Genomic DNA, 14,057 nt, shown 5'->3' with positions numbered 1-14,057 from the left:
AATGATTTTTGTCACGTATCTTTTTTTGTAATTACATCCAGTAGGTATACGCAGGTGAGAAAAAATTCAGTCACTCTCAAATATGATGTGAGAATATTGTAATTTAAGAAGGTACCATGGCTAGTTTTGGTGCTACGTGTCAAGTTTTGGAGCCCTTTCAAAGACTTTTTCTTAATTTTTATTCACTCGGACAAAGCCAGTTAGAATTTTGAAATTGCCATATTTAGCCAGCTAATATATCGATCATTTTTTCGCTAAACGGATTATTCCGCAAAAAGCGATCTCGCACAAGTCACTAAAATCTCAATCACGGAACATCTGGCTCTCGTTAGTACAATATTTCGCGTTAGTAGCTTTCGATTGATGGAGTTTTTGGATGCCAGATGTTCCGAGATCTAGTTTTTTGTGACTTGCGCGAGATTGCTTTTTGCGGAATAGTCACCGAAACCATTTTTTCTTATATGGTACTGCGCCTATGCGAGTTAGCTCGTTACTGAAAATTAGTAAACATGACGATAGTGATGTCAACACAATGCCAAAAGAAAACGTCAAATGTCAATTGGCGATATTTTGCGACACCTTGACACCTGATAATGAATACACCTGCCTTGAACGACACTCGACCGAGAGAAGGCTATGGTACAATAAACGAAAGCACAATCGATCGGTCAGTCGATCTCGATCCACGCACATGGTACAACCACCGTAAGACCCAACATGACTTCGATATGGGGTCACCTGACCAGATGCAAGACTTTGACTACCCAGGACGGCGAAAAGACCCAGCTCGCGAGGGTGCTGAACCTGCTGGAGCTGGTCATCTTGGGTGTCGGTAGCACTCTTGGTCTTGGGGTCTACGTCGTAGCAGGATCCGTAGCCAAGACCACGGCTGGTCCTGCCGTTATCCTGTCTTTCGTCATCGCCGGCATCGTCACTGTTCTCGGAGGTTGGGTCCTAATTATAAAGTGTCATCTAAATTAAATTCAATTGAATCGGTAATGCACTGTGGGGTTTGATCAATGTTTGCTCTGCAATAAATTAAGCTCGATTTTAATTTGGGTCAGCATTTGCATACCTTTTCAAAGATGAGCAGATGAGCAAGTTCAGATGTGTAATTTTTTAAATTTATATTCTATTAAGTATTATTTTGATTATGCATAGTTTATACTCATTATATAATAATTGAACGTGATATTTCTGATCTTGACCGCATTTTATTGATCTACGATTCTAAATTTTTTTATATATATACAATATTGAATATTTATTTACATATATATGTAACATACACACGTGAATGCGTAGACATATTTGTTCTTAATATGTACTGTATTCTCAGATAAATGTAAATATTGAATAGTTAGTGTGTACATTTGCTAAATTTCAAATTCTTATTACGAAATTCTTTTATATTTATAGGTAAATTAAAAAAAAATCCTTATTTTAAGTGATTTCAAATACTGTGCACACAAATATGTTGGATTTAATTCGTGAAGGGACATGTAGTACAGACCAATGAGGCTCGTTTAGCGTTTTTAGCCATGTTTATGTATTTCTCGATGCGCCGAAACTAACTATCGTTTAGTCGCGTTGTTAGGCGACATACCAACTTAAACATATGTATATTCGATCCAAGAATGCCATCTTAATATTTATACATGCAATCTTCTGGGTTTCAATACTAAATCTTATATTTATATTTCTAAAAACCAATCCAAACATATAATATTTATTTATAAAAAATTATTATATGATATCTGAGATAAACTAAATTCAACTTAAATTGGAAATATTATAAAGGACATATATAAAAAATCAAAAAGTGCAGTTTATAAAAGACGAATGTTTTTTTTTATTATTATACACATAACAAATTAAAGACAGAAAAATATAAAAAACAAATGTTTTTTTTTAGTTCTTCTCTTCAAATAAGTGTTCTAAAGCAAAGTATGTATTCAAAAAATGACCTTCACCATTTATGACAAAAAAGTATAATAATTTTTACTGAATTTATTACTATTATGTATGTAAGTAGAATAGTGTAATTGAACATTAAATTTCAGTTTTGTAAGTTGAAAAACATATTTTAAGAATTGTTCAAAGAGCATCAAATTTCTATTTCTTTAAAAATCCGAAAATCTTAATCATATCAACGCAAAATTAGTCATCCCATATATTTTAGCTACTAATTTTATCAATTGTCCCACTGAGCTACGCTGATCTTATCTTCAACAATAAACAAAACACTTACAGCAATGAGTTTTGCCGAACTCGCTTCGAGGATTCCAACAGCTGGTTCCAGCTACGTCTACAGCTACGCCAGTGTTGGAGAATTCGTAGCCTTCACTCTGGGTTGGTCTCTAATCTTCGGCTCTATCGTGGGTAAGGACAAATCGAACTGATCTCCTAATAATCTTGTTAATATTAATTAAATTCTACTACTTTTTACCCCAGGTTCAGCTACTTTGGCGAAAGGCATAAGCAACTACATAGACTCACTCATGGGTGACGTAAATAAAACCTTTTTTCTAGAGCACATGCCTATGAATGTGAAGTTCCTATCTGCATACCCAGACTTCTTTGCGTTTTTACTCGTGTTAATCGTCATATGTTAGTATTTTTTAAATAATTATTGCATTTTTAACGAGTCACGAAAGTACTTGAACTTGTGGATATTGGGTGCCACATGCAAAAAGACCACATTGTATAATAATCGTAATTGTTTTGAATTAAAATTGTAGTATCATCAGCTTTCGGAGTGAAGAGTTCAGTCAGAATAAGCAACATTCTCACTTTAGTAAACATCACAGTTATAGCAACAGTCATAGGAGCTGGAGCAACACAAAGTATGAATCACTTAATTTGCAAATTAAATTGACAAAACCTTTACTAAACTTTACAAATTATGCTGCTTGTTATTTACAGTCGATTTTAACAACTGGAAAATCCCAATTGAAAACGTAACAGAAGAATATAGAGAAAGTGCTGGAGCTGGCGGTTTCATGCCTTTCGGATTGCACGGAGTAATAGCCGGAACTTCCAGGTGTTTCTTTGCATTTTCAGGATTTGAAATCATATCGACGACTGGAGAAGAGGCTAAAAACCCCAAAAGAACCATACCTTTGGCCATCGCCTTGACTCTGCTCGTTGTCACTTCGGTCTATTTTGGTATATCCAGCGTGACCACCTTGATCTGGCCTTACTATCTTCAAGTGAGTGCTTCCTTTTGGGTCATGGATGATGCCGATGCCTTTTGCATTCCAATTTTAATTAACCTGTTGATTAATTCAGAACGCAGATGCTCCGTTTCCGTACGTTTTCGAACAATTGGAGATGCCTGTCATAAAGTGGATTGTGACGATTGGCGCCATTTTCGCCATGAGTACGTGCTTAATTGGCTCTGTTTTTTCCCTACCGAGAATCTTATACTCCATGGGAAGCGATGGTGTTCTCTTCAGACAATTGGCAGACGTCAATCCCAAGACTAAAACCCCAGTTTTGGCTATTTGCATCACTGGGATTTTTTCAGGTAAATTTTATTTACCAGTTATTACTGGTATTAAAACAAGTATTTTATGTTTCAACAGAAAACGTAAAAACTTTAATGACGGTTTTATCGACAGCATTTTGATAGCATTATGTTTAAATTGAATTATTGTATTTCGTATCTCCATTTTTACTATGTACGCAATACTGTTCGACAAATGGCGACTTTTTTTTTGGTTCAGAGACGAGATATGACTTCTCTTATAGATCTATCTATGCCCAGTGAACACGAATCTGGTAATAAAAAATGTTTTTTGGCTCGAGATTCGGAGATATACATATGTATGTGTTTTTTAAATTGCGCGATTTTTCTATATCTTGGTGTTGTTCGGTCGATGTCTCAAAATCTGTCAATTTCCTGTTCAAAATGAATATTTGAATCTATATTCGAGTATTTTATCTTTCTTTTGTAGTACTTTTCAGCTTTCAAATCTCTCTAAGTAGTCGTCCAGTTCAAATCAAAAGTCAAAAGTACGTATTTTCATTTGCGATTTTTTTCCACTGTTAATACTATTTTATATTGAGTTTTTTTTATTGAAATATGTTTATTGGGATAGTGTTTTGGCCACACTATTTTTTGTTTTCGCTAAAAAGGGTTATCTTATTGATATTTTATATTTATAATATTTACAGTAACAAAGAAATTTTGAACAAAATCCAACGACCGTAAGCAAAACTTTTGTCTTGTGTAAGCTTCCCTATGTTTCATTACGAATTTTGTTTTTTATACGTCTTATATTCCTCAAATACATAGAAAAAGTCGTGGGTTGGTCACATCAGATTTTTTTTACATTATTTGGTATTTTATTTGTACTGACATGACAATGATGATTTGTGGTAATGTTTACATTATTTGTATATATATTTTGTAAATTAAATTTAAACATACAATTGCGCGATGTACTATAATTGTATATACATACATATAATCATATGTCAAGTCAGGTGTCAGGTCAGGTTTCAGGTGTTCTTGTTTTTATATACATATATACATACATATACAATATGTATACATAAATGTTTACTTTCATGCGTTAAAATGCCAATGCCAAATATTAATATTAAATATTATTTCATTTTATTGGGCAAGATGTTGCAAAAAAAATCATATTGTATCTAAATTTAATATATAATATGTTGCAAAAAATAGCACAGATGTGTCTCGTAAGAGAAAAAAGCATAGTCAAGTCGTGACTGGAGACGCTACGACTAGGGTTTATAATTTCCTGGAATTATTCAATTCCCGGGAGACGAGAATTAAGATTGTTCCCGGATTTCCGGGATCCCGGGACATATGATGTAACAACAAATTTTTTTCAGCATAATTCCTTTTTTATAAATACAAAATTTTTTTATATAAAAAGTAAACAATTATCTATTAATCAGAAAAAATGCAATGATAATACATTTATATGAAATAGTTTCTTAAGAATACTAAAATATTTAAATAAGCATCCAAAAGCCTATTTCTAGATTTGATACAAATAATTTAATGCGGAAAAAGCTCTTTTAGTTTCGGTCGAAGTTGGTTTTTGAAAGAGTTTTTCCATTGTGTAATCATCAATACAAGAAGGATGCACTCGTATTATGATAGTTCCATCGTAGGGTATATAGGTACATTGGCCTTTATTAAATCATTTGAAAAACGTTTTGATCGAAATATTTTTTCCGGGATTCGAGATAAGAAGTCCTGTAACATGGGACATCAAAAATTCCGTGAATTCCTGAGAATATCTGTCCTGGGTTGACCCGGCAGAATTTATCTGCTGATTAGCGCTATTCTGTGTGTGTGTCCTATGTGTACTATAATAGTCGTTTCGATTCGACATATTTACATACAGACGTTACAGTAAAAAAATTGCCAACTAAATGTACTAATATAATACGAACATTATAACAGATCAAGAAAAAATTTATATATATACTGTTTGCTACCAATTTTTTCTCTAGAGCAATAGTCTTAGAGCATTTAGCGGCATCTATTCAAAATTTATTCAATTAGTTAATTAATTCATTAATTTTTCTATTGCTGTTTTGTATTGTTTATATATACATATATAGAGCTAGGTAGTTTTTATCTTTTTTTTCATATTAAACGATTAAATATAAATATTAAATTAAATATATTGAAAAGGTATTTGAAAAAAATACGACCGCGTGCGGATCAAACGCAGGACCGACACATCCCATCCGATGATATTTTATCGGACACAGCACTAGTGTCTATATATTATACATATATGAATAATATGAATGCCTTAGCTAAATACGCTACGACAGACCCAACGAGAAATAAATTTCCCGACTTAAATTTCTGATAATCATTTGTGGAATTCAAAGCGTTGTTTAAAGAAGTGTTGTGATTGTATTGTCTGGTATTTAATAATATTTTGAAAAACAGCGAAGAACGCAACTACATAGCAACATCCGACTGCTTGTACTGTAGTAAAAAATACGCAGACAAAACAATACATGAAATCTCCACGACAGATACATTTTCTAGAGACTTGTTTGCCGATTTCTTTTTGTAGACAAATCTCTACATGAAACTTACATATGTAGACGCCTCGAATACTAACCTTTCCAGGCTCCAAATACTACAAAATAAATCCCTAAAAATAATTTATAATACACCCATATATACTAACTTGAAAAAACTGCGTGCCATCAATAATATTCCGTTTGTTACAGACATTACTAACAAACTAACCAGTAGATTCTATAACAGAATCACTAATAACCATACTAACACACTTGTGAAGAGTCTCGGTGATTACAAACAAAATGTCTATAACCTTCAGGTATAACACACAGATTACCTAAACACAATCTGCTTTAGGTCGATGACCTAACAAACTAACCAGTAGATTCTATAACAGAATCACTAATAACCATACTAACACACTTGTGAAGAGTCTCGGTGATTACAAACAAAATGTCTATAACCTTCAGGTATAACACACAGATTACCTAAACACAATCTGCTTTAGGTCATCGAATTAGAGAGTTTTTAATTAATATTATGTATTCGATGTATTATGAGCATTTATAAGAATTGTAAATAGGTTTTTGAGCTCTTTTTCCTATTATACTGTACATTAACATTAGAATAATATAATACTATGATTACTAACAAAATTAAATTAAAATTGTAAAATAGAAAATGATCAGTAGATCAATAGCTATTGAAATATATGTATATATAAGATGTATTGTGAACAAAATTTAGTAATAATAAAAAGCATTTAAAAAGCAATTCAAAACTTATGTAAGTGTAATTTATATTGTTTAGGCACAGTTGCTGCACTGTTTAATCTGGAGCAGTTGATCGATATGGTTTCCTTAATACCTTTAATCAACTATATTATAGTGGGCAGCAGTGTTCTCGTTTTGAGGTGACTTTTTTCAACCGATTCTCTATATTTTATCATAATTTTCATTTATTTGATGGATGTTTTTTCTCTTTATAGATACAAAAACGATTCGTCCAACATAATGGAGGAAACTAAACCGGATCGCACGGACGACCGAACATACACACCATGGACGATGGTGAAGCACATATTCAACCTTCATGGTATAAAACATCCCACAGATCTCTCTTGTCGCATTGCAAAAGTCTCACTGTTTGCATTCGGTAAATAAACTCGAACTGCACATTCACTTTCGCAACAGAATTTATGGCTTCGTAATAAATTTCGATTTTATTCCAGTCATTATGGCATTCGGAATGTGCATCAGCATCGAATGGGTTTCGAATGACACTATTAAGTACTTTAGCGCGACAGTCTTCGCTATTTTTGGCATCGGACTATGGATTATAATTGCCAGACAGCCGATGTACAGTGTCGATCATCTCAGAATTAAGGTATGAACAAACGTCACTTGTTTGTATTTCATTATCATTACATGTCAGCTTACCAATAGGGATAGTGTATTTTTACTAATTATGTACACTGTTCGACACGAAAAATGGCTCAGAGATGAGATATGACATTTCTTATAGATCTATGCCCAGTAAACGCGAATCTGGTAATAAAAATGTTGATTGGCTCGAGATTCGGAGATATATATGTGTTTTTTAAATTGCGCGATTTTTCTATATCTTGGTGTTGTTCGGTCGATGTCTCAAAATCTGTCAATTTTCTGTTCAAAATGAATATTGGAATCTATAGTCGGGTATTTTATCTTTTATTTTTAGTAATTTCAGCTTTCAAATCTCTCTAAGTAGTCGTCCAGTTCAAATCAAAAGTCAAAAGTACGTATTTTCACTTGGGATTTTTTCCCACTGTTAATACTATTTTATATCGAGTATTTTCTATTGAAACATATTTATTGGGATAGTGTTCTGGCCGCACTATTTTTTGTTTTCGTTTAAAAAGGTTAATTGGAAGTGTGCTGTATTTCAAATCGGTAAAATTTCGAGCTAAAAGCTCGTACTAGTATTTACTCATATTTACACGAATCTGAATTGAATTAATAGGGATAATATAATAAATTGTCCTTATATGAGAATTAAATAAAATTCCACTTAGAAAAATCATATTTCGACTATTCTGAATTAATAACAAGTGGATTAATAAAAATTTACGGAGAGAATTGGTGATTTCTCAATTAGGTTTTTGTTATATATATTTATTTTTTATATATTGTCTTAATTTTATAAACAAAATATATGTAGAAGAGGCTAGGTTTTTAAATAACATTTTTATCTCTACATATTGCTATTAAATAAAGTATGAAATAAATTATGAAATTTACTGTCAATTTTAAGGTACCCTTCATTACTATAGTGGTGTGTCTCAATATGGTGATCAACATGTATTTAATGGCTCAACTTAATCTGCAAGCCTGGATTAATAACATTATTTGGCTCTCTATTGGTACGTTTGAATTGTATTTAAATAAATAAAAAACAAAACAATTCTTCAAATAATAATTGATTATTTTATTTCAAGGTTATTTGATCTATTTCACTTATGGAATACATCACAGTACGGAGAGAAAATTGAGAGCTATTGAAAGTGAACCAAAATCGCCGACAGATGCAATTACAAAGTTTTAGTATTTTGTTGTTGTATTAAAATTCAAAAAGACTGAAATTATACACATGTGAACTTGTTTGCACTGCAAAAGTTATATGTGTGTGTGGCGAAAAGAAGATTGATATAAAACAGGATGAAGTACATATGTACATATATGGCCAAGAACGTTGAAAAGATGCCTAGTGTATGAATACTGAAAGTGGACGCGATACTTCAAACGCATCTAACTTCTCTAAATTTGATGTACTGAAATAAAATCTTTTCTTTATATGTATACACAGTGCCGGCCTTATGGCGCACTCGGACAATTTTTTTCTAAGCGCCCCTAAGAAAAAATATTAAAAAATGGGTTATCATCCTCCTTTTTCCGGGCTTGGGACCGGAAGAAAAGTGGTTAATAAGGTTTCCAAACCCTACTGGTGAAGTTAAAAATAAATAAATACAAATGTTTGAACTTAGAACGTAGAGGCGCCTTTAGCGCTCTGATCTTAAATTTTGTAGCGCCTTCGGCGCTCTAATTTTAAATTTTGAATCGCCTTCGGCGCATTAAGTGGCACCCTAACTTACTCGACCCAGCCCCCCCTAAAACCGGCACTGTATACATACATATATATGGACTGTCTATATTATATATTATTATATTAGTAGTCAGGAACTATTTTTGGCATCCAGGAAGTTATTTTGCCTCTTTAAACACAGTGAATTTTGGACATCGATACCTCAACACAGCAGTTAGTCTCTTCCTGTCGTGTCGCATCACTGTGTACACATCCTCAGAACGATATGTATAAAAATCCGTGTAAAAATGTATATATGTACATATGTATTGGATGATTGCCCATTTTACGTTTTTTTTTGACGAAAACCGGCATGAACTTATTATGTACCTATTGTATTATATTATGTACATACATATATATGTAAGTATGTTACAGTCGAAGTGTATTTTCAGTTGTAATATATTCCAACTGGCTTTTTAGATAATTCATATTCGAAAACAATTCAACTAGTAAGTTATATCTCTACAAGCGCAAATATACTTTCAAAAATGTGCGCCAGTTGTAATATTATATAACAACTGAGGTTTGACAGCTCTGATGTTTTACGAATGCTTTAGAATTCAATAATGCGTTAATATTTGCTAGGAAATCCGAATAATTCAAAACAAAAAGGTGACGTTCCAACTCAATTTACTAGTCGAGTGACGTTTTTACGAAAACCTGACTTCTCCATCTTACCTGGTACCAACTTACAGTTGATCTGTATTTTCCGTTATCATATATATAAAGACGGTAATCTGTGTGTGTGTGTGTGTGTGTGTGTGTGTGTGTGTGTGTGTGTGTGTGTGTGTGTGTGTGTGTGTGTCCTAACTCTCGCCGAAAATAATGAATGAATCGATAAAAATCGATAAATTCGTTTTTCGACGAGACGACTTTGTCGCGACTCGAACCGATCACCCCAAATAGCATGAATATAGGTCTAAATTGAGCTAATGGTCACGTAAATCACGCCAAATCCAATTCTTCATTTCGCCTTTTTTTTAAACATTAATTGAAATATTCCTTCTCGCCATATAAAAATACGTAATTTTAATAATTTCATTTAGCGAGGTTTTGAACCATTTTTTTATATATTTATTTTTATCTAAATTTAAATTTAAATTATTTATATTTTGACGATATTCGAGAAAAAAATTGATTTCATTCACCGCGGGCGCCGGGAATCGAACCTCAGATCCTCCGATCCAAACGAAATGTTCTCACGAGCCCGCGCCGCACGCCATATCCTCGCCCAGAATATGTGTTGTAAATACACATCATATGTATATGCACGTAAATTGTTATGTGTAATAATAATATTCAACGTTACGAGGTCAATGACTGTTTGTGTATAATCGGAAAATATTACATTTTGTTAACTTTATTTGACATTTTGTTAACGTTAACTTAAATAATTGAAAATTATTACAAATAAAGAATTGAAAACTATCTATGAGAGTCTACGAAAATAACGGTTCCGGTTCCGGATTTTTTTTAGTTTTATACGAGTATATAATAATTTTATACCCATGCGATGATATTTCATAGGGCTATTCATTAGTAATATATGTTGACCAATTGGAATTTAATTCGCCATATGAATCAATTTACGTGGGATAGACTAGTGAAATATTATAATAATAGAAGAGCCCTTACGAATAAATAAATTGTGTCAATAATACGCGGTACGCCTCCATAACTACACTACAACGCACGGAATACAATCAGATCAAGTTACTTATAAAAATGTATCCCATGTTGTTTATTGTGTGTTTTCGAATGCATTGTGCAATTTTTAACGATGCACTTGCCCATCTTGCGAGTAAAATAAACAAACAGAGAAGTTTTTATCGGACATACGTCGAGCACCAAGCATCAAATACGACTGATGCTGAAATTATTTAGGAATGTCTGTGGACAATCGTCACTTGACAACAATATAACGCCTAAAGCCACTTCTATTATTATAACATTTCTCTGGGTTAGAAGGAATATATTACAACTGAAAATACACTTCAGCTATAATGGAAGTTTACGCCAGGTTAGATGGAATATACTCTAACTAGTCAAAATATATTACAATTGGAAGATACACTTCAACTATAGCATATACATACATCTAGGTATATGTATGTTAGTGTACATATGCAGGACCTCGGAGGAAATGCAAGTCCCAGGGCAACTGATAATTTAAGGCCCCCCTCCATTTTTAAAAATGCAAAACCATGTGGTAGAATAAGTTTTTTAAAAATATATTACAAAAACAAAAGAAACAAAGTTTTTATTTTTTATTTAATATGCATTTTGAACAAAAGCTTCTTGTAATTAAATAACAGCAAAATCAGATATTATTTCAGAGTAATCTGAAGGACGTGCAATCTGGATTATGTATTTTTCCTGACACGAGTTTAAAATGGAGGCCCCAAAAATTGTGAGGCCCCTAAAATTGCGAGACTCCCCCCCCCCCTCTGATATGGCCTGTATATACACACATGTACATATTTAAATACATATGTATATGTATGTACATATGTAAATATAATATATTAAATTTTTACTGATTCATTGTTATTAAAAATATATTTATTTATTAATAAATTAATGTATTATACATTTCGTCAATTTCTCATTATTGATCTTCCCTTTAAACATTTTTAAAAGCGCTTCCCCCAAAGTCACTAAAATCTCTATAGCGGAACATCTGGCAGCCGTAAAGTCCATCACATTAACGATAACTATCATACTGTTACGTACACCGCCGAGTAAGTGCAATCGGATTAGGCCGAGTAGCATCCCAGAGACTGCGTGACCGTTATAATCGGTTTCAAGGATTATCTCTAGACTAAGTGCATGTAAGCTAAACAATGGCCACTGAATTGGCCGCTATTGGTCCCTTCTCAGAAGTGACCGATACTGTGGGACTGAATGTTGTGGGAATACATATCCGGATACATGCCTAAACAATAGGGAAGTAACCGGACGTCGAAGATGCCCTGAGCGACCGATCTGTTATAAGGCGATACTTGGGCGATATCAAGACATTCTGGACGGAGCACTGGCAGTGCGTGTATCTCTTTAATCACTAATAAATGCTGTGAAACGACTTTGGCCTTTTACTTGGATCCTCCACCCACTCCTACGCAACAGTACTAACGAAAACTCGAGTGCCAAATATTCCACATTCGCGATTTTCATGGCAAAAATTGTCTTTGTGACCACCGCAATGTGACTAATAATCCAATTACCATAAGATCGATACAAATGGCATGTTGTGGATATGGTTGTCTGGAATATGTTTATTTTCAATATTAAATGTGGCAATTTCAAATTGATAAATTCACTGGCAACACAGACTAACCAAATCTTAATAAATGCGATCACAAGGTTGTGGTAATTATGATCGAAACATTCAATTGGTCCAAACTTTAAATAAATAAATATGATTGCTTAATAATAAAAAATAAAATACAAAATTTATTTATTATTACAAATTTACATGTATAAATTGGATTTACATTTTTATACATACAGATTTATTTTTAATTATTTACGATTAAATCTAGGTTAGCGTTTTTAGAAAAAATCATTTACCGTTTACCAATTTATGAAATTTTACGGTAAATTGCAATCCCTAGCATAAGCATGAGGCATAAACTGATTTTATGTCCAATTCAATCAAAGCTATTACCCACGTACACCAACAGATATCAGTTATTATGCTTCAAATGTAAATTCATAAAACTGCAAATAAAAACGCCACTGAAGTGTGTATCTCATCTGTTTCTTGAAAATTTATAATTATGAATACAAATTAAAAAAATAATTATTCATTTATTTTTCAAAAAAAAAACTTTTGTCAACACTTCCGTCTCAAAGTACTTCACTTCAATATGGAACCAAGTCATGTGTCTTCATTTATAATAGCATGGTTTTCTGAATTATATCACGTAATTGTAACAAATTTTGAAGATGAATCAAGTTTGATTGTAATTAATATTTCATATCTACTATTTTGTATCGGACTGGCTTTATTAGTATGTACGGCTGATTGGCAACCCAAAAATTGGTACATAGATAGTCCTATTGTTGGATTTATTTTACAGGTATGTTTAAGTAGAAGTTGTCCAATTTATGAAGACCCACCCCCACTCCATGGAAAAGATGAGTTTTATATGATTGTGAACTGATAGTTGTCGTTGCGCATATTTTCTTGAGAGTGGGGGCAGGCCTTTATACTATAGATGTAGATAAATCGTAAATCAATAATTGTTTTCAGGTGGGGGTTAATACAATTTTGCTGTCACTGATTACAAAAAACGCTTTTTTTTATTTCGATAGAATATTTCAAATTTCTATGGACACTATAATCAAATACGTAAGTGAAACTAAATTTGTATTACATTTTTTATAAATGTGTTGAAAATAAATAACTAATAATATTATTCAATCCAGCTCAATGTTAAAAAATACCTGAACGAAAGCACTGAATATTTAATACATGATTGTATTTTAATTTCAATCTCAATTTTCTTCTTACTACAAGTATTACATTTTTTGGAATTTATTCCATCCATAATGAGGTAAATGTATTTGATGAGATCATTTGCTTCTTCGACGTGTCATATTTTATTAATATTATTTTTGTTTTAGGTTTGTCAATATTTCAAGATATTTTCGTAATGGCAAAAAAGGGAATAAAAGGAAAAATAATAATGTACTACGAAGGTCTGGCTATGTCAATAGCGTGAGATTAAATTAGATGATGTCGCAATAACATAGTAAAATAAAAAAATCAAGTGTAAACCAAATTGAAATTTGTTTAAAATCAGAAAAAATTACAAATTCTTAGTCTTTCATTTTTTTGTTTGTTTTTTTTTTGCAATATTTTATGGCACTGTTTTCCTAAAGCACTTATTTTTCAAAAAGT

General features: G+C 32.4%; 1 protein-coding gene across 1 annotated transcript; it reads left to right on the top strand.

Annotated features, from left to right (window-relative positions):
* The first annotated feature begins 662 nt into the window (after positions 1-662).
* On the top strand, positions 663-13,985 carry LOC143914398 (cationic amino acid transporter 2-like). The gene is made up of 14 exons (XM_077434607.1): positions 663-946; positions 2,254-2,382; positions 2,455-2,610; positions 2,742-2,846; positions 2,926-3,212; positions 3,292-3,529; positions 6,839-6,941; positions 7,017-7,183; positions 7,260-7,414; positions 8,321-8,429; positions 8,505-8,834; positions 13,407-13,505; positions 13,583-13,710; positions 13,781-13,985. Exons 1-11 carry the CDS (start codon positions 718-720, stop codon positions 8,609-8,611), a joined length of 1,785 nt encoding a protein of 594 aa, XP_077290733.1. The 5' UTR covers positions 663-717; the 3' UTR covers positions 8,612-8,834; positions 13,407-13,505; positions 13,583-13,710; positions 13,781-13,985.
* Positions 13,986-14,057: the final 72 nt, after the last annotated feature.

This window comes from Arctopsyche grandis, chromosome 7, assembly GCF_051622035.1.
Source record: "Arctopsyche grandis isolate Sample6627 chromosome 7, ASM5162203v2, whole genome shotgun sequence".
NCBI classification, from domain to species: domain Eukaryota; kingdom Metazoa; phylum Arthropoda; class Insecta; order Trichoptera; family Hydropsychidae; genus Arctopsyche; species Arctopsyche grandis.
The sequence above is the reverse complement of the archived record's forward strand: the minus strand, read 5'-3'. Positions and strand labels throughout refer to the sequence as shown.